Source organism: Macaca thibetana, chromosome 16, assembly GCF_024542745.1.
Source record: "Macaca thibetana thibetana isolate TM-01 chromosome 16, ASM2454274v1, whole genome shotgun sequence".
Classification (NCBI taxonomy): Eukaryota; Metazoa; Chordata; class Mammalia; order Primates; family Cercopithecidae; genus Macaca; species Macaca thibetana.
Genome location: NC_065593.1, coordinates 54,061,487 through 54,086,767, shown reverse-complemented (window position 1 = coordinate 54,086,767; position 25,281 = coordinate 54,061,487). Strand labels below are relative to the sequence as shown.

At 40.6% G+C, this 25,281-nt stretch overlaps 2 protein-coding genes across 2 annotated transcripts in view; one reads left to right on the top strand and one right to left on the bottom strand.

Annotated features, from left to right (window-relative positions):
* The window catches only part of FAM171A2 (family with sequence similarity 171 member A2), a 410,010-nt gene that overhangs the window by 101,175 nt on the left and 283,554 nt on the right, over nt 1-25,281 (top strand). The window lies entirely within an intron of this gene.
* MEIOC (meiosis specific with coiled-coil domain) lies at nt 92-19,543 on the bottom strand. The gene is made up of 8 exons (XM_050763071.1): nt 19,257-19,543; nt 18,599-18,733; nt 13,295-13,449; nt 10,313-10,417; nt 7,225-9,091; nt 5,927-6,061; nt 2,235-2,415; nt 92-1,805 (listed from the first exon to the last, which is right to left on the bottom strand). The coding sequence occupies exons 1-8, from the start codon at nt 19,323-19,325 to the stop codon at nt 1,585-1,587; spliced, it is 2,868 nt and encodes a 955-aa protein (XP_050619028.1). The 5' UTR covers nt 19,326-19,543; the 3' UTR covers nt 92-1,584.

The window sequence follows — 25,281 nt, the reverse complement described above, 5'->3', positions numbered from 1 at the left end:
CAGTATAAGTTCTTAAATTCATTTAACTTTCTGATATGAGTGACTCTTAAGGTTAGAAACTAATATAAATTTAGAAAAATGAAACCAAATGTTTTCAACAAAGTAATTTATTTTTTTCCTGAGACTAAATTCAGTACAGTATTTGTTTTTATAACATCCAACATGTCTTATGTTAAACTTAACCACTTTCTATGCAGTGACTGTGGTGAGATGATCTATTTTATTTGACTACCCTCAATGTAATTCATTTGGGTAGTTCTAAGGCATATCAGTGATCAAAATGTTTCTCCCTACAGTTACTCCTGCATTCTCAATCAGTTTCTTCTGCACATCATCTAAAGAAAATTTATGTGGTATGATTACACTCTTTTTTTTTTAATACCAGAATTTCTAAAACTAAGAAAAACACTAACATTTAAAAATCAGTGTTTCTAGTCAAGGATATTTCAATTAAATTTCATCAGTACATTATAGTTTAACTCATGCTAGAAATGTTAAAACCCAAGATCTTCTGAGTCACATAATACCAACATTTCATATTAATGAATAAATTACTCAAGTTCTATACAAAGATACTAAGTGATGAGAAACAGAAAAAGCTTTCAATAGTTTTAAAAAAATACAGAAGCAAACTAATGAACACAACTACACAAAATATACACTAACCAATTGCAAGTTAAACTAGTTAGAGATTAACCTTTTAAAAAATACATTTTAGAACTTCGTGATACCCTCATAAAAGGCAGCAAACTAAGGGTATTAAAACAGTAGTCATTATTTCAGTTACTGTGTATCAAGTCTAAAAGATCCAGACAAAGGGAATGTTTTGTGATTCAATTTAAATAACTTTAAAATTGGAAACATTTAATAATTGATAATATAATTAAAAGTTAAAGAATATATACAAATGATCTGAATAGGTTTTATATTCAGTAACTTGCATGGTTTTTACACTGGCACTTTTATCATTAATTTAGGAGAATCAGATGCATTTCCCTCCATATACTTAGGCATTAAGATTTCAAATTTATAAATATGGTAGTATTTTAAATATTAAATTTTTACATGAATATTGGGTTTATCCATACTTTCCTTTGTTTCCCAGGTATTATCCAGTTTTGCAAGGAAAACACTTTTATATCACAATCAAAACTTGTCTTGGTTACTAGGCTGTAGCCATAATTGGGTTACAGTCACTTAGATTCATTATTTGGAATTATACCTAACTAAGACAGACCTAAATTAAACTTATCTCCTAGAAGAATTTCACATTTGCATTTACCTGCATGGCAGAATGGGTTTAAGCATATTTTAGCTGTTAGGAAATATTTAATTTACTTAAACTTGTTATCTGACTACTCAGAACTCTTGAGTAGTCAACTGTACCTTTGAGCTTACTTAAAACTATATCGGATTCACTTCAAATAGAAGATTTTTAAATAGAAGTTAGACTTCATTAAGGTATTGGTATTAACTTTAAATCTGAAAGAAAACATACTGAAAGTTTGACAAGTTCATTAAAAAATTTTTAGCATGTCTTGATATATTTATCAGCTTTTTATTCTTCTTTCTGCTGTCATTTCCTTAATGTTTGTTTGTTTCACCTCTCTGGTTCATTGGATTGCTACTATTTATGCTTTCATGGACTTTATCTTCACAGTTTACTGTATCTTGTAAAGCCTTTACCACATCAGCTGTACTGGCTGTTTTTGGCAAGGTCATCTGCAGTGCACACCACAGAGTAGTGCGTGTTTTCCGAGTAGCCACACACATCTCTTTAATTGCTGAAGCAAGGGCAAAAACATCTGTAAAATAAACATTCAGGATAATTTCATATTAAATGCCATTTAAATATCTGTTAAATCTTACAAAACCCAGTGCTTTTGCTACTAAATGATCAAATGTTATTTTTGTAAAAAAAGGATGGTTATTGATTGAACCAAAGTCCTGTCCCTTATCATTAAAATATTTAAAATTATTGATACTTTATTTCTGACTTGTACAATAGTGACTATACTTTGAGTAGAACACAGACTATCTTAAAACAGTTATAATAGACAAAATTAATAAAATGGAAATACTTTTGGAGTGAATAATGTGGAGATTATTTACCAATTTATTCTGTAGATAAGTGTTAATTTTAGAAATCTAATCTTTCAACCTCAGAATCTGACTTTATCAATACCTAAATTATTGCATTGACTTATCACAAGAATATGCATCAATATTTGTACCTCTGTCATCTTGGCATCTAGGAACTCCTTGCCTTTGCCGATTGGAAGCATTAGCAATTTCATCCTTTCTACGTGACTGTACAATGTGAATAGACTCCAAGTGTCTATCAAGAGCAGTAGAGATATTGGCATGAAGAAGAGAACTCCGAAGACGTTCCATTTTGCCTAGTAAAGTCACAACCTGAGGGAAGCATTTTAAATTTTGATAAGACATGTCCTGCCCTTAAGTAAAAACAAATCTTCAGTGAAGCAGAATAGAGATGACAGCAATAATATTCATTCAATAAATCAAAGAATGCTTAATGTCCTGACACCATGCTGGGGAAACAAAAATGGAAAGTGTTTTCTATCTACTTGTCTATGTTAATTCTAAAAATATGTGGCAGTTGATTACTGAAAAGCATCAATGAAAATGTTAAATATTCAAACATTACCATGTCATTAACAGTGCAAATACAAGATCTGATACTGTTTTTGGCAAATAAGAGACCAGCCTGCAAACAGCATTGTTAGGAAGTATTGTAATCTAATGGAAAAAGTTTTGAGCTAAAAAGAGAAGTACTTGATTGATTAATCCTGACCTCAATAAGTCTTTAATTTTTCTGGGCCTCTAATGTTCCCTTTTTGGAAATCAGAAATATTCAGATAGTAATACTGACTAGTGATAGCTTTAAGGAATCCATAATACAGAAAATATTGATTTAAATTTACATAAAAATAATACAAAATGACTCCTGTAACTGTCAAAACTGCTAAAGAAAATTAGGATGCTTCTCAATCCTCTGGATAATGAAACTTAAAAAAAGGCACTGATATATTAGGTCAGTAGAGGGAGTATGTTTCATATGCCTAACTTGTTTCAAATTCTAAACTTGGAAAGTGTATGGAAAGATAACTTTTTGAATAATTGCAGTTTGAAGATCAAGTAAATACAACAATTGTCTTTGGGAGTTAAATGATTTAACAATTGATATTAGAACTTGGTATTCACTGATTGGAGAATATAAGGGGAAAAGGCTTTTCAAGAAACTAATGGCACTGGAATTAATGTTTCTCTAACCTCAAACTTGTATTAAGTTTCTTTGTAATAAGTTTATTCCGGATGTTAAATATTTTCCTCTCAACTGTGTATCAGCCAGATCCTTCAGGGGAAAACAAAACACTCCAAAAAAACCTCCAGGGAACTACTAATTATTTTTAAATAAGACAATCATTTTGAGCAAATGATAAAGAGTAAAGAAATGTGCAGATTGGGGCTGGGCACTGTAGCTCACACCTGTAATCCCAGCACTTTGGGGAGGCTGAGGCGGGTGGCTCATTTGAGATCAGGAGTTCGAGATCAGCCTGACCAACACGGTGAAACCCTATCTCTACTAAAAATACAAAAAATTAGTCGGGTGTGGTGGTGCATGCCTGTAATCTCAGCTATTCAGGAAGCTAAGGCAGGAGAATCGCTTGAACCCAGGAGGCAGAGGTTGCAGTGAGCCAGGATCTTGTCAGAGTGAGACTCTATCTCAAAAAAAGAAAAGTTTGCATAGGATGATTTTTAATAAAGTTTAAAAAGTATTTTTTTCAAAATTCTACAAAGCTAGCAAACTAGAAAATAGTAATTTTTAAACCCTCTGTTATTGAAATAATGCTGCTAAGTATGAATAAAATATATATATATATTTTTTGAGATAGGGTCCCACCCTGTCCCAGGCTGGCATGCAGTGGCATCATCTCATCTCACTGCAATCTCTGCCTCCCAGGCTCAAGTGATCCTCCCACCTAAGACTCCTGAGTAGCTGGGACTATAGGCACATGCCACCATGCCCAGCTAATTTTTGTAGAGAAAATAAAATTATTGTAACAGGCATAAATACATCCTTCTAAATTAATGTGAAGCATAAGCAAAGCTGGGAAAAGTATATCACTATCCACAGTATGTCATCCTTTATTTCCTAGAAATGTATTACTGAGATAAAGAAATTTTAATTTGGAACAGTTTTTTTTTTTAATAATAAAAGACTGAAGTTTTTATTAATATCTGGCTGTACCTCATGTTAGGCTCTGAATGTACCATAGATAAATTCCATTGTACAGATTTACAAATTTGACTCATGTTCTAATTCCTAAAATGGTTTTATTCAATCATAGAGGTAATCCATTTGGCTGCATTTTTTCCCCAGGAATCTTTATCAAATTTTATTTGGAAAACTAAGTTTTTAAGAGAGGAAGGTCAAAAAAGGAAAAGTTTACCTACCCTAAGTTGCTTAGAAAATTCTGAAATTACAAAGAATAGGAATAATCATTAAATTACAAAATGACTTAACATGAGGATTCTTACAACATTTGACTTGAAATAATATCCTGCTTTGCCAAAACAAAAGTATTTTGTTGGCTGAGCGTGGTGGCTCACACCTGTAATCCCAGCACTTTGGGAGGCTGAGGCGGGTGGATTGCTTGAGCTCAGAAGTTTGAGACCAACCTGGGCAACATGGCAAATCCTGTCTCTATAAAAAATACAAAAATTAGCTGTGCGTGGTAGTGTGCATCTGTAGTCCCAGCTATTTGGGGGCTTAGGCAGGAGGATCTTGTGAACCCAGAAGGTCAAGGCTACAGTGAGCATAGATCATGCCACTGTACTCTAGCCTGGGTGACAAAGAGACCCTGCCTCAAAAAGAAAAAAAAAAAAAGGAAAGATGATAATTCCCTGTTACCATCTTATGTAAGCACAGCTTGCTCATCAAGCTAGAAAACAAATGTGACAAAGAAATGAGACTTTCTCCATAAATAATACTCAAAATGGTTTTTGCTTTAAAAAAAATTATTTCAGTTGAAGATTAGCTCCACTGCCAATTTGAGCTTCAAGAAGAACCATTTAAATTATGAAAATTACTTTTTAAATGATTGAGTGAGACTATTTTCCCTTTCCTATTTTTTTTTTTTTTTTTTTTTTTTGAGACAAGGTCTTGCTCTGTTGCCCAGCTTGGAATGCAATGGTATGGTTATGGCTCACTGTAGCCCTGACCTCCCAGGCTCAAGCTATCCTCCCATTTCAGCCTTCTGAGTAGCACAAGCATGCGCCACCATGTCCAGCTAATTTTTAATTTTTAGTAGAGACAGGGTCTCCCTATGTTGCCTAGGATGGTCTCAAACTCCTGGGCTCAAGTGATTCTCCCACCTCCACTTCCCAAAGTGCTGGTATTACAGGTGTGAGCCACTGCACCCAGCCCCTTTCCTAAATATTATAGTTCTAGGAACAAACATGGAAAAAATATATTTCAGAGAGTTAGATGTAAATGTGATTTAAAAACCCTTCAAAGTTCTAAAACTTGATGAGAGTTTTATTTATTTATTTATTTATTGAGATGAAGTCTCGCTCTGTCACTCAGGTTGGAGTGCAGTGGCATGATCTTGGCTCACTGCAACCTCCACCTCCTGAGTTTAAGTGATTCTCCTGCCTCAGCCTCCCGAGTAGCTGGGACTACAGGCACATGCCACCACCCCCAGCTAATTTTTGTATTTTTAGTAGAGATGGGGTTTCACCATAATGGCCAGGCTGGTCTTGAACTCCTGACCTCAGGTGATCTGCCCGCCTTGGCCTCCCAAAGTGCTGGGACTACAGGAGTGAGTCACCATGCCTGGCCTGAAATTTTAACAAAATTTAACAAAATATCCATCCACTGTTATCTGTTTTTACAGCTTACTCTGGCTTGTTCTCGAAGTTCATCCACAATTAAGCGATCAACTCTAGATGGGTTGGAGGTCAGCCTTGGAATTGGAGTGTTGTTAGTACTGGATACTTTTTTTCCAGGATAATTCTTGGCAAGGGCTAATTCAGTCTGTAAAAAATTACATACTTTTAAAAAATTATATACTTTTTAGAATTTTCTAAATATGATTCGACCATGAATAATAGTTTTCATAAGCCTAATAAATAGAGTATTACCACTTTAAATGAAAATTCTGTTTTGGTATCAAAAGGCAACAAATGTAAACCACAATACCACAGTATTTTTCTATCTTTTTTTTGAGAGTCTCGCTCTGTTGCCCAGGCTGGAGTGCAGTGGCACAGTCTTGGCTCACTGCAACCTCCGTTTCCCGGGTTCAAGTGATTCTCCTGTCTCAGCCTCCCAAGTAGCTGGGATTACAGGTGCCTGCTACCATGCCCGGCTAATTTTTTGTATTTTTAGTAGAGAATGGGTTTCACCATGTTGGCCAGGCTGGTCTCCAACTCCTGACCTTGTGATCCGCCCGCCTTGGCCTCCCAAAGTGTTGGGATTACAGGCGTGAGCCACGGCGCCCAACTATCATCTTAATACAAATAGAATACCTGAGTATACAAACAGGTTAACACTAAAAAAATTAAAAGAAATAAACTTATAACCACTAAGGGGGTAAAAAAATCTACTTCAGGGCAAGTCAACTTAAAATAACAATAACTTTAAAATATCAAGCATTTTTCGTCTTCATTTATTTAAGCTTCCCATTGGCCAACCCCATCCATTTTTAGTTTTTAAGTAACCCACTTAATTCCTTACAGTCATGAACTTATAGCAAATCCTGGACATTATAGAATTCAGCTCAGAAATAAGGCAAGTTGGCTGGGTGCAGTGGCTCACACCTGTAATCCCAGCACTTGGGACATCAAGGTGGGAGGATTGCTTGAGGCCAGGGGTTTGAGACCACCGTGGGGAACATAGTGAAACCCAATGTCTACAAAAAATTAAAATTACCTAGGCATGGTGGCATGTGCCTGTAGCACTAGCTACTCAGGAGGCTGAGGAGGAAGGATTGCTTGAGCCCAGGAGTTTGGTTACAGTAAACTATGATTGTGCCACTGTACTCCAGCCTGGGCAACAGAGCGAGACTCTGTCTCTTTAAAACAACAACAAATAAAGCAAAAAGAAATAAGGCAAGTACTCTTAAACTACACTAAGGTAAACAGAATGAAGACAGGCAAAAGGAACATACTGTTACTCCTAAATGGTTAACTTTGTGTTACCTTTTTTCTCTCTTTTTCTAACGCTCTCCATTGTTCATAGCACTCTTCTAGACGAATATGAAGTTCACTGGCTGGTCCACTACGGGTTTTAATTGGTCTTTGAAATCCAAAAGTTGGCACGAGACCAGAAAAAGAATTATCACCATACATCATATCATTAAAATAAGGGTACAAATGGCTTAAGTCATCATAAGAAAATAAGTCATAGGAATCCAACAGTGGAACAACTGAATGGCCAAATGGGTGGGTGGATCTTAGGGGAAACCCATTTGAACCAAGTTGTTGAAAACCCTGATTATGCCTTAAGTCTCCCATCATATAATTATTAGAAAAGCATGACGCTTGTGTGCGATTCACACGGCTATTAATACTGTCTCCACCTCTCGTTCTGTGGCTATTAGAATGACCCTGTGACTCCAGTAGATTTTGGTATGTATTTTGTGATAAGCCATCTAAATGCTTTGAACCTTCCTCAGGATCATAATGTCCACTCTGGGGCTTGGCTTGAAAATTATGTTTGTTTACATTTTCAATTATCCCATACTGCTGAGCTGAATAGTTATCACAAAATCCATTTGGCTGCTTTATTTTTTTATCTGTAACCAATTCAAAGAGATTTTCTTCTCCAGGCTTTGTTAGTCCTTCTATGTGATTGACAGATTGGATTCTTTCTGCACCATTGTAACTAAAATCAAAACTAGAAAATGCTGAAGGGTTTTCTTGGCAATACTTCTGAAATAAATTGCTATTTGGGGTTAAGTTTGTGGATGATAGTTGGGGGAAATCTGAAGAATGGTTAGAACCTTTTGAAGCTGCACTTAAATGACTATTTAATTTCATCAAGTTACCTTGATTTCGATAAGGAATAGGAGTGTTATTTTTTGTTTGAACATTCATCCAAGTTGGTCTGTTTAAATTGATACCTCCTGAAGATGTTGCTGAGTTTGATAATAAATTCACTGATTTAAAATACTCAGAATTTGGGGGATCAGGTTTAGCAAACTGTTGCTTTTCTGTGACGTTAGCAAAATCATTAGCGGGACAAGCTGTGTGAGGTTTTAGTCCATATTCTGAGGTTAAGCCAAAATCAGCAGTGAATGCTGCTTCCTTTGCAAACTGTTTCTCTGTCAGATGTGGAGTAGTTTTTGGAAATGTGAAATTCTGCTGGTCAGGGATTGTCTCCTCCATTTTTTTCTGATTTGCTGGTTTAACCTGAAATAGCTTTGTGTAGGTATCTGCTTCTACAGTTGGTGTTTCAGGTGTGCCATTGGCTAATTTTTTGCTATCTTGGACACTAAAATTTGAACATTTATTAAGCTTAGCCTTATTAGGATGAACATATTCTGGGTATCTACAATAATCTACATTTTCATTGTATCTATTAAATTGAGAAAGAAACATCTCTGCCCTTTTTTGCTGTAATGGTGCTTCAAGACCTTTAGTACATATTCTGTCCCTTCCATAAGGGTAAATATCAACTCCTGATTCTTTCATGATGTCAGACAGACCAGTTTGTGGTGTAAAACAGTTTTTGATAAATGGATATTCTTGGAATGTTGTCTTAGCTGTATCATTTGTCTGCATATTGTGACAGTTAGAATGATCACTTCGTGAGGGGTACATCCATTGTTCTTCAAGGTCTAAACCAGTAAATCCATGATAAAGTTCATCTATTTTTTGTTGTGGTGTGAGATTACTGTTATGCAGGTATTGCTTTTCCATTGCTGACATAGATTCACCACTATAAAAAGCTTGCTGAGAGATGGCTGTATCTATTGGCCTTTTGGTTTCTGTTAAGAGGTCATGGTGATCTGCAAATCTGCTTGTGTTCATTGGCCAAACTGACTTTAAATTGGAGGAGCAGGTCCTAGAACAAATAAATATATTTAATTACAACTTAGGTTTTAAAGACTTTATTTCCTCAGTGGAAGAGGGAGAAAAGGTCTTCAAAAACATTTATCTTGCCCCATGTCACCATTCTCTAATCCCTTTCAACTCTGCTTTATAAGCTACCATTAGCTCCAGATAATTATCTATCACATGAAATGTGCTATATGTTATATAAATATGCATTTTATTTTTTTTAAATTTATTTTTATTTTTTTGAGACGGAGTCTCACTCTGTTGCCCAGGCTGGAGTGCAGTGGCCAGATCTCAGCTCACTGCAAGCTCCGCCTCTCGGGTTTATGCCATTCTCCTGCCTCAGCCTCCCGAGTAGTTGGGACTACAGGCGCCCGCCACCTCGCCCGGCTAGTTTTTTTTGTATTTTTTTTAGTAGAGATGGGGTTTCACCGTGTTAGCCAGGATGGTCTCGATCTCCTGACCTCGTGATCCGCCCGTCTCAGCCTCCCAAAGTGCTGGGATTACAGGCTTGAGCCACCGCGCCCGGCCAAATATGCATTTTAATGTCTTCACTGTACTTTCCCAAGAGACAATAACTAAGGCCTAATATGTGACTTCATGGTCTTAGATGATTTATCTATAGTAAGCAGAAAATAAGTTTTTCCTTTGCTAAGGTTATTATATAAAAGCATTGTTGACCACAGTTTTTTTTTTTTTAATGAAAAAAGATGTGTTTTGCTTAAACTCTGTGAAATTAAAATATTTTAATTGATTATATGTGTGCTACATACTTCCCTATTTATGAAATAGGATATTTGCATAATATGGCTTCCACACTCAAATAAAACAATTAAAACATTAAAAAATTTTCAAACACATGAATAAAATCCATATGTATTTCTGTATAGTAGTAATGAGTTTTATTCTTTGGGATCTATGTATAAAAGCTCCCTTGAATTTGTATTCTTTAAGCCAATCTTTAGTTCATTCATGAACTCAAGGGAAATAGCTCTGAATTATACAAGAATAATTTTTCAATGAAAGTCCTTACACAAAACCTTAGACTGAACTTCCAATTGTATAGCAAATACTTCAGCAAAATCAAGTCTCCTTGAAACAATATTTGAATTAAGATATCTAGTGTCAGATGATCCACTATTAAGTAAAAATAGAAGTTAATAAACAGGGTAATCTAGTGTATGTTAGTTTAAAAGCCTGTTATATACTATATAGATTATATACTAACCCTTCAGCAAAGTATGGCTGTGACTTATCTTGTTCTTCCAAAATGTTAGACACAAGTCCATATAAGTCTGTTTCACTGCCATAGTCATTTCTTTCTGTTTGAATCCTAAAAATAAATGAATTTGTGCTGAAATACAATATATTGATTACTCTTTCCAGACTTATCCTACCTTACCATTTTTATCTATAAAATATTTGGACTGAATCTACACCATCATTTCAAATAAAGAAGAGACTAGAACTCAAGAATATTTTCTTTTCCACATAAATATTTTATGTGGAAATGTCTTTTCCAAATAATATTTCTCCTTCATTTCAAATCCTATATCTAACTTACAGTGTATGCTTACCTCTTATTTCTCCACAACACATGCTTTTCATTTTAGGTGACCAAGATATAAATCTCTCATCTATGATGTCACAGATATGATTGGTATCATAGCTGCTCCTGAAAGCAAGTCTTGTCCTATTATATATCATTCCATCAACACCTGCTCAGCTTCCTCATTTGCAGTTTGAAAACCATATGAACCTGATGCACTATTTTTGTGACTCTATACTAAATACTGGATAAAAAAGTGAAATGTGATATGGTCATCCTAGACACCATAGCAATTTTGCAGTTGTTCCTTACATGTAACAGATTTGGGAGCCATCCTTAATCCTTGCAAAGCATGACTGGATGGAGTTCCTTATATCCCAGAAATCCACCTAGTAATTGATACTGACTAAATACAAAATGTAAAAACCACAAGCACATGGAAGATTGGTACCTTTTACCTGTTACAGTTTTTGGGTAATTTCTTCCTAGAAGTAATACAGGTTGAGTATTCCTTATCCAAAATGCTTGGGATTAGAGGTGTTTTGGATTTCAGGTTTTTTTCTTGGATTCTGGAAATATACATTATACTTCAAATATATAATGTATATTTGTATATTTGGTTGAACATCCCTGATCCAAAATCTGAAATGCTCCAATGAGTATTTGTTTTGAGCATCATGTCAGCAAAAAGTTTTGGATTTTGGATCAGTTTGGGTTTTGGATTTTCAGATTGGGATGCTCAACCTGTACGTTTGTTTATTTGTTTATTTATTTTTGAGATGGAGTGTCACTCTGTTCCCCAGGCTGCAGTGCGCAGTCTCTGCTCACTGCAACCTCCGCCTCCCAGGTTCAAGCGATTCTCCTGCCTCAGCCTCCCAAGTAGCTGGGACTACAAGCGCGTGCCACCACGCCTGGCTAATTTTTTTTGTATTTTCAGTAGAGACAGGGTTTCACCATGTTGGTCAGGCTGGTCTCGAACTCCTGACCTTGTGATCTGCCCACCTTGGCTTCCCAGCGTGCTGGGATTACAGGCATGAGCCACTGCTCCCAGCCCTGTATGTTGCTTTATAATAAATTGTAACTTCCTGTTTTTTCATATTTCAACATTTCATAGTGTTGGGATATTTTAGAAATAAAATACCTTATATTTGCATAACACTCATATTTAATTGATCTTTATAACACTGGAAGGGTAAGCATTAGTAATCTTTTGTTATTATCTGTTGAATAAATGAATGATCATTTGAGATATTAAGAAACTTGTATTTTGCAAGGGTATATGACTTGCCAAACTACTTCATACTTGCTAAATAGTCTGCCTATAAGTCCAATACCTTTTCTACTACATGTGTTATCTCATAAAAGTTCAATATAAAAGCTTTTTTGTGTAATTATGTATTAGTATATATCTAAAAAAATATTCAATGTAATGTATACCAAATTGCTAGCAGCTGTTATTGGGTGGTGGGGGAGAAGGTTAAGATAGACTTTCACTTTTCTTGATACATATTTCTGAAAAGTTTGAATTTTTTCACTTGATCTTAGCCAAAAGCTGAGAAGAAATAGGCTTGAATTTTTTCAATAGCATATATCAACTTTAAAAATATTTTTGTTTTTTGTAGAATTATGTATTATATGGACTTTCTAATAAAATCATTATTTAGAGAATTTGCCAATAATTTTAATTTTTAACACTTTTCTAATAAATACAAATAACTATTTCCTGATTAGACTAAAGATGCATCAGCCGCTATAAATAGCTCCCATACATAATTAAAGATAGATGTCACTGCCTTAGGGCTCCTCTTTGCAATAGGCTCCCATAATATCCTAGTTATCGTCATCATCGTCATTATCATCATCATCATCATCAAGATTATAAAGGCAAGGATAATATTTGCCATGTTTAAATTCTGGTATCCCCCATAGAAAAGCATCTGATGTACAGGGGGCCCTTATTATTTGTGGAATTGAACAGAAAAATAATTTAAAATATCTTATGTTTGATAAAACCCTGTTTGTTCTGTAGTTGTGAAGGAAAAAATTGGAAAATTTAGAACTGGATGACAAAAACATCTAAAAGTTTTAACTCATTCATATAAGTCATCTTTAGAAAGAAGAACTTAAGATTTATGCACTAAATGTTCCCACTAATGAATTTTTTTAAGTAATAACCTAGCTGGGCAGAGGCTCATGCCTGTAATTCCAGCACTTTGGGAGGCCAAGGTGGGAGGATGCTTTGAGACCAGGAGTTCAAGACCAGCCTAGGCAACAAAGTGAGACCTCGTTTCTTAAAAAGAAAAGGAAACAAAAGTTTTTAAAGTTAGCTGACCACCGTGGTGCATACCTGTAGTTCCAGCTACTGTGGAGGCTGAGGCAGGAGGATGGCTTGAGCCCAGGAGTTCAAAGTTGCAGTGAGTCATGATCTCGCCACTGCCCTCCAGACTGGGTGACAGAGCGAGACCGTGTCTCAACAAAACAAAACACCATAAAAACTATACACAAATAACTGCCCAGTTTACACTTTCCTAAAAGTATGAAAAACCTAGAATGCCACAACAGTAAAATGCTGATGTAGGGAACAGAGAGCAAATAAACCTCAGTTCCTATGTAATTAAATTTAAAATTACCTCAATTACCCTAAGAAATGAATTAATTTACCTGTTCTTTATATTGATCTGAGAATTAGAAGGTTGTTTAATATCATCTCCATAAGTAGACCATGGTGCACAGAAAAGTGAAGAATCTACAGAACTTGAATATTCTGTTGAAGAAAATGGAGTATAGGTCTGCCTTAGGTCTACATTGTCTTCACTCTGAAAGTTTTAAGAAATGTTTATCAGATACATCAAAACTTCATTTGTTATAGAATATTAGAAAAATAAGAAAGCAGGGGAAATAACACAGGTGTAAGAGTTGGGAGAATTACATTCAAATGTAGACTTAGTGACTTAAGCTTACTTTATTCCAGGGATTGGCAAACTTTTTCTGCAAAAGGCCAAATAGTAAATATTTTAGGCTTAGCTGGCCATTAAGGTTGCTGTCAAAACTCTTCAACTCTAATGCTGCAGCACTAAATCAACCATAGACAATAAACAAATGGGTTTGGCTGCACTGCAATAAAACTTTATTTACAAAACAGGCATTGGGCAGATCTGGCTCCTTGTTGCTGGTCCGTGGCATAAAATACTTACAATTATTATACTTTTTTGTAATTCTTTGAATAGATAAGCATTATGTGGATACTAGCAATGTTATTTTTAATAAATTATATATAAAATTCAGTCTTGGGGCCAGGCGCGGTGGCTCACGCCTGTAATCCCAGCACTTTGGGAGGCCGAGGTGGGCGGATCATGAGGTCAGGAGATGAGACCATCCTGGCTAAACCCCGTCTCTACTAAAAATACAAAAAATTAGCCAGGCGTGGTGGTGGGAGCCTGTAATCCCAGCTACTTGGGAGGCTGAGGCAGGAGAATGGTGTGAACCCGGGAGGGGAAGCTTGCAGTGAGCCGAGATTGCGCCACTGCACTCCAGCCTGGGCAACAGAGCAAGACTCCATGTCAAAAATAAATAAATAAATAAAATTCAGTCTTAATGTCCCCAATCTCTGAAAAAAGTTAATGTATATTTATATAGAATTTTACACTATTCAAAGAAATTTCACATGTATTATCATATTCAGTAAACCTTGTGACATGAGTATTATCTTACTTTAAAAACAAGGAAACTGAGGCTGCAAGTCACTCAGCCAATATGTAACAAATCTAAAACCAAAATTCAAGGTCTTCTTCTTTCTAGTCCCGGGGCTTTTATACAGTATCTTTTTTGTTTGTTTGTTTTTTGGAGACAAGAGTCTCACTCTGTCGCCCAGGCTGGAGTACAGTGGCGAGATCTTGGTTCACTGCAACCTCTGCCTCCCAGGTTGAAGCGATTCTCCTGCCTTAGCCTCCCAAGTAGCTGGAATTACAGGCACCTGCCACCATGTCTGGCTAATTTTTGTATTTTCGGTAGAGTTTTAGGATTTCACCATGTTGGCCAGGCTGCTCTCGAATCCTGACCTCAAGTGATCTGCCCGCCTTGGGCCTTCCAAAGTGTTGGGATTACAGGCGTGAGCCATTGCACGCAGCCTCGGTGAATGCTTCTATAATGAACTTGAGTAAACAAAAAGTTTGGGTGTTAAGTTTCTTTCTTTTTTTTTTTCTGTTAATAGAGATGGGGTCTCGCTGTGTTGCCCAGGCTGGTCTTAAACTCCTGGCCTCAAGTGATCCTCCTGCCTTGGCTTCCCAAAGTGCTGGGATTACAGGTGTGAGTCACTTTGCCAGGCCTTGGGTTTTAAGATTTTAATGATTCAAACCCTGAAGGACCGTGTAGGGAAAGTGAATTTAACAAACAAAAAAAGATTAAGCTAATTTATACATTGTTTATTCTAGAAAATGCTTCCTTAAAGAAGACAGAAAGTATAAATTCAAAATTTTTAACTCTCCAGATAAGGAACTATTAAAACCTGAGATGCAATAACTATAAATACCCAGACATAAACACAATGAAAATAGTATTTTCTTCTAAATACAGAAGAGATATAATTCTGGCCGGGCGCAGTGGCTCACACCCGTAATCCCAGCACTTTGGGAGGCCTAGGTGTGCAGATCACCTGAGGTCAGGAGTTCAACTCCTGACTAACATGGTGAAACCCCGTTTCTACAAAAATACAAAAATTAGCCGGGCGTGGTGGCAGGTGCCTGTAATCCCAGCTACTCTAGAGGCTGAGGCAGGAGAGTCACTTGAACCCGAAAGGCGGAGGTTGCAATGAGCCAAGATTGAGCCACTGTACTCCAGCCTAGGCGACAGAGAGAGACTCTGTCAAAAAAGAAAGGAAAGAAAGGAAAGAAAGGAAAGAAAGGAAAGGAAGGAAGGAAGGAAGGAAGAGAAAGAGAGACAGAAAAAGAGAGAAAGAGAGAGAAAAGAGATAATTCTGGCTAAAAGTATTTTCTAATTGCTTTTATTCTGATAATATTTCTAAATTTTTGTTCCTAACAGATATGATCACTGAAAAACATTTAAACTATACAACCATGTTATATGATACCAACAAAATGTGAACATTAAGAAATACCTTCCAATCATCCATCTTAAAGAATCTCAAAATATTTTACAACCATTTGTTCAAGTTCTGGTTATGATTCTATTTAAAATCCACACATTATAATTTTTCTGTGTATAGTTTATATTACAACTATTCTCAAGCTAAGGAAATGGAAACACAGAAGGCATTTTGCTGAGAGCTAAAACTAAAAACTACCTTCCCAGAATTTGTTGGTTAGCAGAAACTTTTACAAAGGCTTTTTATCTTTCTTTCCTAATTTTATCCCTTGAGTTCTAAAGTTATCATCATAGGCCCACTCTTACTGTGTGAAGTATCCAAAGTGACATAAATAATTGTTCATCTTTTTGAAATAGTTGCTTAAACAAAAGGAACATTTTCAGATTATGTAATGTCAAATGAGTAAACAGTATTTGAAATTAAAAATATTTGGGGAGTATTCTTTCAAGTACATTTTACATTTTAAAGCAAATTTTGAATATTACAAATAAAAATCATTTTAAAAGATTGACTTAACTTTTGTATTCTTGGGTTAAAACAACTAAAGTAATGTGGTGGATTCAAACATAATTATACTTGAAATATCTGCATCCCTTTCGTTAACAGAGGCCAGGAAATATGCAAATATTTGAGTGGCATATTAACTGGATTAACTTAAAAATGTATCACTTATATCCTTAACATACTTAAAACAATGAACTGAAATTAAATCCAAGTAAATTTTAGTCCGGATGTAAACACTGCAGAGAGCAGTGGAACTATGGTCTGGGTTCCACTTGAGCTTTGACATTTAGGGCACAAATCAAGCTCTCTGAGGCTCAGTTTCTCAATCTGTACAGTGGCATAATAATATACAAGTTTCTTAGTGTAGATTAAATAAAATAATTTATTTCTAGATATTGTTATAATTCAAAGTACAACAATATCAACATTGATGTCCTGGTTAAATAATTTCAAATGAAAATTACTTACATTACCCAAGCTTTATTTCCTTTGATTAATAAATCTAAATGTATTGGTGATGTAAGTGGTAGCATGTAATTTAAGACATTGTTGAAACCAGAAAATAAAGGAGTAAAGTGAAATTTTCACCTTTAAATTATCAAAAATATGTCTGTACCAACTTGCAATAAATGCCTGAAGGAAAAAAATATATTTTGATCTTACTAAATAAGTGGATTTTCTTACATTGCTGGCCTCATGTTATGCTGAGGACAAGATGGAAACAAATCAATGAAAAATCTTATTCCTTGTTTTCTTTTTTCTTTTCTTTTCTTTTTTTTTTTTTTTTTGAGAGGGAGTCTTGCTCTGTCACCCAGGTTGGAGTGCAGTGGCATGATCTTGGCTCACTGCAACCTCCACCTCCCTGGTTCAAGATTCTGCCGCTTCAGTCTCCCAAGCAGCTGGGATTACAGGTGCCTGCCACCACACCTGGCTGATTTTTGTATTTTTAGTAGAGATGGGGTTTCACCATATTGGCCAGGCTGGTCTTGAACTCCCGAACTCAGGTGATCCACCCGCCTTGGCCTCCCAAAGTGCTGGGATTACAGGCATGAGCCACCCCGCCCGGCCTTAACTTGTTTTCAAAGCAAAGTATATATTCTGAAAACACTGTATTTAAAAGATTGTAGCTGGGCGCAGTGGCTCACACCTGTAATCCCAGCACTTTGGGAGGTCCAGGCGGGAGGATCACGAGGTCAGGAGATCAAGACATACTGGCTAACACGGTGAAACCCCGTGTCTACTAAAAATACAAAAAATTAGCCGGGCGTGATGCCGGGTGCCTGTAGTCCCAGCTACTTGGGAGGCTGAGGCAGGAGAATGGCGTGAACCCTGGAGGTGGAGCTTGCAGTGAGCCAAGATCGTGCCACTGCACTCCAGCCTGGGTGACAGAGCAAGACTCCGTCCCAAAAAAGGAAAAAAAAAAAAAAAAGATTGTTACTGGGCTGGGCGCAGTGGCCTGAAATCCTAGCACTTTGGGAGGCCGAGGCGGAAGCATGGCTGGAGCCCAGGAGTTCGAGACCAGCCCGGGGAATATGGCGAAACCCTGTCTCTAAAAACAACATAAAAATTAGCCGGGCATGATGGCAGGTGCCTGTAATCCCAGCTACTCGGGAGGCTGAGACGGAAGAACTGTTTGAACCGGGGAGACAGAGGTTACTGTGATCCGAGATCGCGCCACTGCACTCCAGCCTGGGCAACAGAACGAGACTCCGTCTCAAAAAAACAAAACAAAACGGCCTGACGTGGTGGCTCATGCCTGTAATCCCAGCACTTTGGGAGGCCAAGATGCGCGGATCACCTCAAGTCGGGAGTTCGAGACCAGCCTGACCAAAATGGAGAAACCCCGTCTCTACTAAAAATACAAAATTAGCCAGGCGTGGTGGCGCATGCCCGCAATCCCAGCTACTCGGGAGGCTGAGGCAGGAGAATAGCTTGAGCCCGGGAGGCGGAGGTTGCGGTGAGCCGAGATCGCGCCACTGCACTCCAGTCTGGGCAACAAGAGCAAAACTCCATCTCAAAAAACAAAACAAAACAAAACAAAAAAGTGCAGCCGGGCGTGGTGGCGCGCGCCTCAGGAAGCTGAGGCACAAGAATCGCTTCAGCCCGGCTGGCGAAGGTTGCAGTGAGCCGAGATGGCGCCACTGCACTCCAGCCTGGGAGACAGAGCAAAACCCTGTCTCAAAAAAAAAAAAAAAAAAAAAAAAAAAAAAGAAAAAAAAAAAGGTTGTCTCCGGTTTTCTTTTCTTTAACTGTGGAGCCACTAAACCCCTATGAATCGGAGGCTCGAGTAAATTAATTTGACCGAGAACAAATTGTGTAACAGGGGCGGAGTTTAACAGGGGCGGAGTTTACTCAAGGACCTGCGATTTGTAGCAATCGTAGAAGGAAGCGGAGCCAGTCAACATCACGCTGCCGAAGACATCGGTTAACCTGTTGCCGGCGTCGGCGCCGAGGTTCCAGCAGCGATTCGCACCTCCAGGGAACGCGACTTTGGGCTGCAGCACGCGGGAACAGGAAATATCAGAAAGTGGTCACGAGGGTGACGCCGGAGCTGAAACGGCCCGACACCTGTCCCACCTAGGCCGTTCGGCTCAATTCCGAACCCTCTCAGAGGACACGAATTTGGGGGCCCGCGCTTCCAGCCTCGGGATTCTCACTCTTCCCTCGGGCCCCCTGAGTGCCACCCCGAGGGGCGCCCCTCCCCGGCCACCGCCTCAGCGCGACGGCTGCCTCCCCGGAATCGCGGCGACCCCTGAGTGCCGACCCCGAGGCGCGCCCCTCCCCGGCCACCGCCTCAGCGCGACGGCTGCCTCCCGGGAATCGCGGCGACCCGGGCTCCGTCCGGCCCGTCCAGTCAGCCCGCGCCGCGCCCCCCCCCCGCCCGCCCCGTCCGGGCTCCCCACCGACGACCCGCCTCTGCCGCCCCGTCTGGGGACGTGTCCCCTCCTCAGCCTCTCCTCCTTGTCGCCTCTTGCAAGCCTGGCCGCCCCCTGGACCCTGCCCTTCCCCATCCGTTACCTCAAGTCCTTCCTCCCTCAGGCCTGAGGGGTGAGGGCGCGGGCAGGTGTCTCCACGTCTCACCTCCATGGGGCCCCCCCAGCCTCTCCCGGACTAGGCACAGCTCCTGGGGTACGGGGGTGAGGGGGGGCGTCCAGGCCCGGCTCCCTCAGCCCGCACCCCGCCGTCTCCGCAGCCGCCTCCGCCGCCCGGGCGCTGCCTGAAGCCCGTCTACGGGTGGGGGGGGGCCGGAGCGGGGAGGGAGGGGCGGGGGCAGAGGCCGTTACCTGGCCTGCCTGGGGCTCGCGACTAGGCACACGGCACAGGCGCGCCCCGCCCCGCCCCGCTGTGAGGCCCGCCCCCCGCTTCGCACCCCGCCATTGGCCCGATACCCATCCAATGGGCGACCACTCCAGGCTCCGTTACCCCCCAGAGACAAGCAGAGGAAGGGGCGGTTAGCGAACCTCGCTCTCTGAGCTTTTCCCGCTCAAAGTAAATGTGTTTGGGATTGGCCCGGACTGGCAGGCACCGGCCCGATGATTTGCTGATAGGGCAGCGGAGAGGCGGGGCGTGGAAGGTTGAAAGAGCGCAGCCCTACTGGGTGGGAGAGGTATTGGGGGCGCTTGGAAGATTTGAGAAGTCGCTCAGCAACTGGCTGATCATCCAAAACCTAGCCGTTGCGCACATTTCATTTGTCCGACATTTCATATTTGTCCCTTAGTCCCTCCCGTAGCTCCCACAATCCTTTGGAGCTGCCCAGAGACTAATATATCTTGTACCGGTTTGGGGAGGGCGAGGAACAACTTGTGGACTGGGTGTTGTTGGGAGACCACCCTTTTGAGGGAGAGCTGCCCTGTGTCCTAAGCCCGGGCTTCCAGTCAGGGTTAAGACTGAGTGTTAATGTGACTTTTGAACAAAGTTCGCTGTGACCTTTTGTTCGTTTGTGTTGTTTGTCTGTGTAAAACAGGGTCTTGCTCTGTCGCCCAGGCTGGAGTGCAGTGGCGCTATCATAGCTCGTTGCAGCCTTGAACTCCCGGGTTCAAGCGATCCTCCCGCCTCAGCCTCACGAGTAGCTGGGGCTGCAGGCTACGCGACGCCACCACTCCTGGCTAATTTTTAAAAATTTTTTGTAAAACTGAGGGGCCTGGGGGTTGGGTCTCTTTATGTTGCCCAGGCTGGTCTCAAACTCCTGGTCTCAGCCTCCCGAGTAGTTGGGGCTACAGGCGCATGCCACCACTCTCAGCTCATTTTTGTGTGTGTGTGTGAGATGGAATGTCACTCTGTCGCCAGGCTAGAGTGCAGTGGCACAAAGGCTCACTACAACCTCTGCCTCCCGGGTTCGAGCGATTCTCCTGCCTCAGCTTCCCAAGTAGCTGGGACTACAGGCCCATGCCACCACTCCCAGCTAATTTTTGTATTTTTAGTAGAGACGGGAATTTCACCATGTTGCCCAGGATGGTCTCCATCTCTTGACCTCGTGATCTGCCCGCTTCAGCCTCCCAAAGTTCTGGGATTACAGGCGTGAGCCACCGTGCCTGGCCCCAGCTCATTTTTAAATTTTTTTGTAGAGCCAGGGTTGGAGGTGGGGATGGGAGTGGGGGCGTGGGTCTCTTTATGTTGCCCAAGCTAGTCTTGAACTGAACTCTTGACCTGAAGTGATTCTCCGCCTCGGCCTCCCAAAGTGTAAGATTACAAGTGAGAACTTACATGAAGAAGCCATTCCAGGCACCCAACAAACCATTCATATGGCAGTCAGTTTGGGGATATGACGGTCTCGGAGAAATGCTAGTTTTTGTCCCCAGACACTGCTAAAAATGAGATAGTTGAAATATAAAAGAAGTAAACACAGCACTTTTAGGTTGTTTTTATATTTAAAATCAAAACTTGAGAAATGAGCACTTAAGTGGAAGATACTGTTTTAACTCAGACACAAATGGAAGTAGGAGGATGAGTTTTATTGACCCATATCGTCCTGATAATTACTTCAGGTCTCTACTCAGCTTTGAGTTCAGAAAGCTCACCAAGACTGGGCACAGTGGCTCATACCTGTAATCCCAGCACTTTGGGAGGCCAAGGCAGGGGGATTACTTGAGCCCAGGAGTTGCCCAGCTAGGGCAGCATAAGGAGACTTCCTCTCTACGAAAAAATTAACAGTTGGGTGTGGTGGTGTGCGCGGTACTTGCACTTGGGAGGCTGAGGTGGGAGGATCGCCTGAGCTGGAGAGTTAGAGGATGCAGTGAGCCATAATTACTCCATTACACTCCAGCATGGGCGACAGAGCAAGACCCTGTTTCAAAAAAAAAAAAAAAAAAAAAAAAAAAAAAGAAGAAAGAAAAGAGAAAAAGCTGCTGGGCTTATACCTGCAATCCCAGCATTTAGGGAAGCAAAGGCAGGAGGATAGATATAGCTCAGGAGTTTGAGATTTGCCTGGGCAATATAGTGCTCCACAAAAAGGAAAACCAAAATGTGCATGCACACACACACACTAAAAGAAATAGCTGACCAGGTGGTGTGGCTCTAACAGTTACATTTCTCTGCCTCAGCCTTAAAGTTGCTGGTGTAGGGCTCATTGCATTGAGGACTACTGGCTTTTTCCCCCTCTCCAGTACTCCCCAGAAGAGTTTTGAAAAACTATGAATCCTCTTATGTATTTTTGTAGTAAAATATATAGAAGATTTGCCATTTTTAAGTGTTCGGTTAAGTGGCATTAAGCATGTTCATAATGTTGTGTAACCATGACCGCTCTACAGTTTCAGAACTTCATTAATCACAAACAGAAACTCTGCATCCCATAAATAATTACTCTCCATGTCCCCTTCTCCCAGTTCCTGGCAACCACCATTCTACTTTCTATCCCTATGAATTTGACTACTCTAGGTACCTCATATAAGTGGAATCATACAGTATTTATCCTTTTGTGCCTGGCTTATTTTACTAAGCATAATGTCATCAAGTTTCCTTCATGCTATAGCATATACCTGAATGTCATTCCTTTTTATGGCTGACTAAGGTTCCATTGTATGGATATACCACATTTTGTTCAAGTATTCATCTATTTATGGACACATGGGTGGTTTCCATCTTTTTTTTTTTTTTTTTTTTTTTTGAGTCAGAGTCTTGCTCTGTGCTGCAGACTGGAGTGCAGGCACAATCTTGGCTCACTGCAACCTCCCCCTCATTGGAGGAATCATTCAAACGATTATCCTGCCTTAGCTTCCCCAGGAGCTGGAATTACAGGCATGCGCCACCAAACCTGGCTAATTTTTTTTTTTTTTGAGACACAGTCTTGCTCTGTTGCATAGGCTGGAGTGCAGTGGCGTGATCTCAGCTCACTGCAACCTCTGCCTCCTGGGTTCAAGTGATTCTCCTGTCTCAGCCTCCTGAATAGATGGGATTACAGGCATGGACCACCATGCCCAGCTAATTTTTGTATTTTTAGTAGAGACAGGGTTTTGCCATGTTGGCCAGGCTGGCCTCGAACTCCTGACCTCTGGAGATCCACCCGCCTTGGCCTCCCAAAGTGCTGGGATTACAGGGGTGAGCCACGGTGACCAGCCTAATTTTTGTATTTTTATTTTTATTTTTTTTATTTTTATTTTTATTTTTGGAGACGGAGTCTCGCTCTGTAGCCCAGGCTGGAGTGCAGTGGCCGGATCTCAGCTCACTGCAAGCTCCGCCTCCCGGGTTTACGCCATTCTCCTGCCTCAGCCTCCCGAGTAGCTGGGACTACAGGCGCCCGCCACCTCGCCCGGCTAGTTTTTTTGTATTTTTTAGTAGAGACGGGGTTTCACCGTGTTAGCCAGGATAGTCTCGATCTCCTGACCTCGTGATCCACCCGCCTCGGCCTCCCAAAGTGCTGGGATTACAGGCTTGAGCCACCGCGCCCGGCCTTGTATTTTTAATAGAGACAGGATCTCACCATGTTGGTCAGGGTGGTCTTGACCTCTTGACCTCAAGTGATCTGCCTGCCTTGACCTCTCAAAATGATTACAGGCATGAGTCACTGCGCTTGGCCCTCAACTTTTCACGATTGTGAATAGTACTACTAGGAACATTGGTGTACAAGTATTTGATTCATTTTTTTTCCAATTCTTTTGGGTATATACCTAAGAGTGGTATTGTTGGGACATATGGTAATTGTATTCGATGTCTTGAGTAATTCCAAAATGTTTTACACTGTGACTGCACCATTTTACATTCTCACCAACAATGCATGAGAGTTCCCATTTCTCCACATCCTCACCAATACTTGTTATTTTCTTTTCCCCTCCCTCCCTTCCTTCCTTCCTTCCTTCCCTCGTTCCCTCCCTCCCTCTCTTCTTTCTCTCTCTCTCTCTCTCTCTCTCTTTTTCTTTCTTTCTTTCTGACACAGAGTCTCCCTCTGTCGCCCAGGCTGGAGTAGAGTGACACGATCTTGGCTCATTGCAACATCCACCTCTCGGGTTCAAGGAATTTTCGTGCCTCAGCCTCCCGAGTAGCTGGGATTACAGGCACACACAACCACGCCTGGCTAATTTTTTGTATTTTTAGTAGAGACAGGGTTTTGACATGTTACCCAGGCTGGTCTCGAACTCCTGAGCTTAGGCCATCCAGCTGCCTTGGCCTCCCAAAGTGTTAGGATTACATGCGTGAGCCACTGCACCCAGCCTATTTTGGTGCAATCTCAGCTCACTGCAACCTCCGTCTCCCGGGTTCAAGCGATTCTTCTGCCTCAGCCTTCTGAGTAGCTGGGATTACAGGCACACACCACCATGCCCGGCTAATTTTTCTATTTTTAGTAGAGACAGGGTTTCACCATGTTGGCCAGGCTGGTCTTGAACTCCTGACCTCGTGATCCGCCTGCCTCGGCTTCCCAAGTAAAAAACTTTTTTTTCCACTTACTATTTTGGGGATATTTAAGTGAATCTGAAATTACTATTGGATTTTTTTTTTTTTCTTTTGAGACAGAGTTTTGCTCTTGCTGCCCAGGCTGGAGTGCAATGGTGCAATCTTGGCTCGCAGCAACCTCCACCTCCTGGGTGCAAGTGATTCTCCTGCCTCAGCCTCCCAAGTAGCTGGGATTACAGGCGCCTGCCACCACGCCCGGCTAATTTTTTGTATTGTTAGTAGAGACCGGGTTTCATCATCTTGGCCAGGCTGGTCTAGAACTCCTGACCTCGTGATCCACCCGCCTTGGCCTCCCAAAGTGCTGGGATTATAGGCATGAGTCACCATGCCCGGCCTATTGGATTTTTTAAAGAAAGATATTTAAGAACATTCTTTGCTAGAACTGAAGACAATTTAAACTGATTCCATTCAAAAAAACTTAGTGCAGAATGCAGACTTTCTCTTCCAAGTATATGTAAAAGTAAACTTCTTTTTTTTCCACCTGTGGAAGACAATGTACAATGTAGTACTCTTCAGATACACTAATGAGGCCCTTTTTATACTTTAACAGGGATGTAAACATTTCCTTTTGTAACATAAATAAATTATGGGTTTCATTAAAAAAAGCCTATCCCCAAGAAATGTTCTGAGTGTTAATATAAGTAAGATTTCATTATTCTCGTAAGTAAACCTTTGTATTCAAATAAAGTTTTGTGGGTTTTCTTTTTTTGAAAATTGAAGGTATATGTAGGGGCTCAACCTAAATGCCAGGGAATTAATCCTCCATAGGAAGCAATCATATAATTCTAAGTCAGTAGATCATTGAATCGATGCAGGATTTTTTTTTTTTTTTTTTTTTTTTTTTTTGAGACGGAGTCTTGCTCTGTCACCCAGGCTGGAGTGCAGTGGCCGGATCTCAGCTCACTGCAAGCTCCGCCTCCCGGGTTTACGCCATTCTCCTGCCTCAGCCTCCCGAGTAGCTGGGACTACAGGCGCCCGCCACCGCGCCCGGCTAGTTTTTTGTATTTTTAGTAGAGACGGGGTTTCACCGTGTTAGCCAGGATGGTCTCGATCTCCTGACCTCGTGATCCGCCCGCCTCGGCCTCCCAAAGTGCTGGGATTACAGGCTTGAGCCACCGCGCCCGGCCTGATGCAGGATTTTTAAGTATTCTCTCAACTA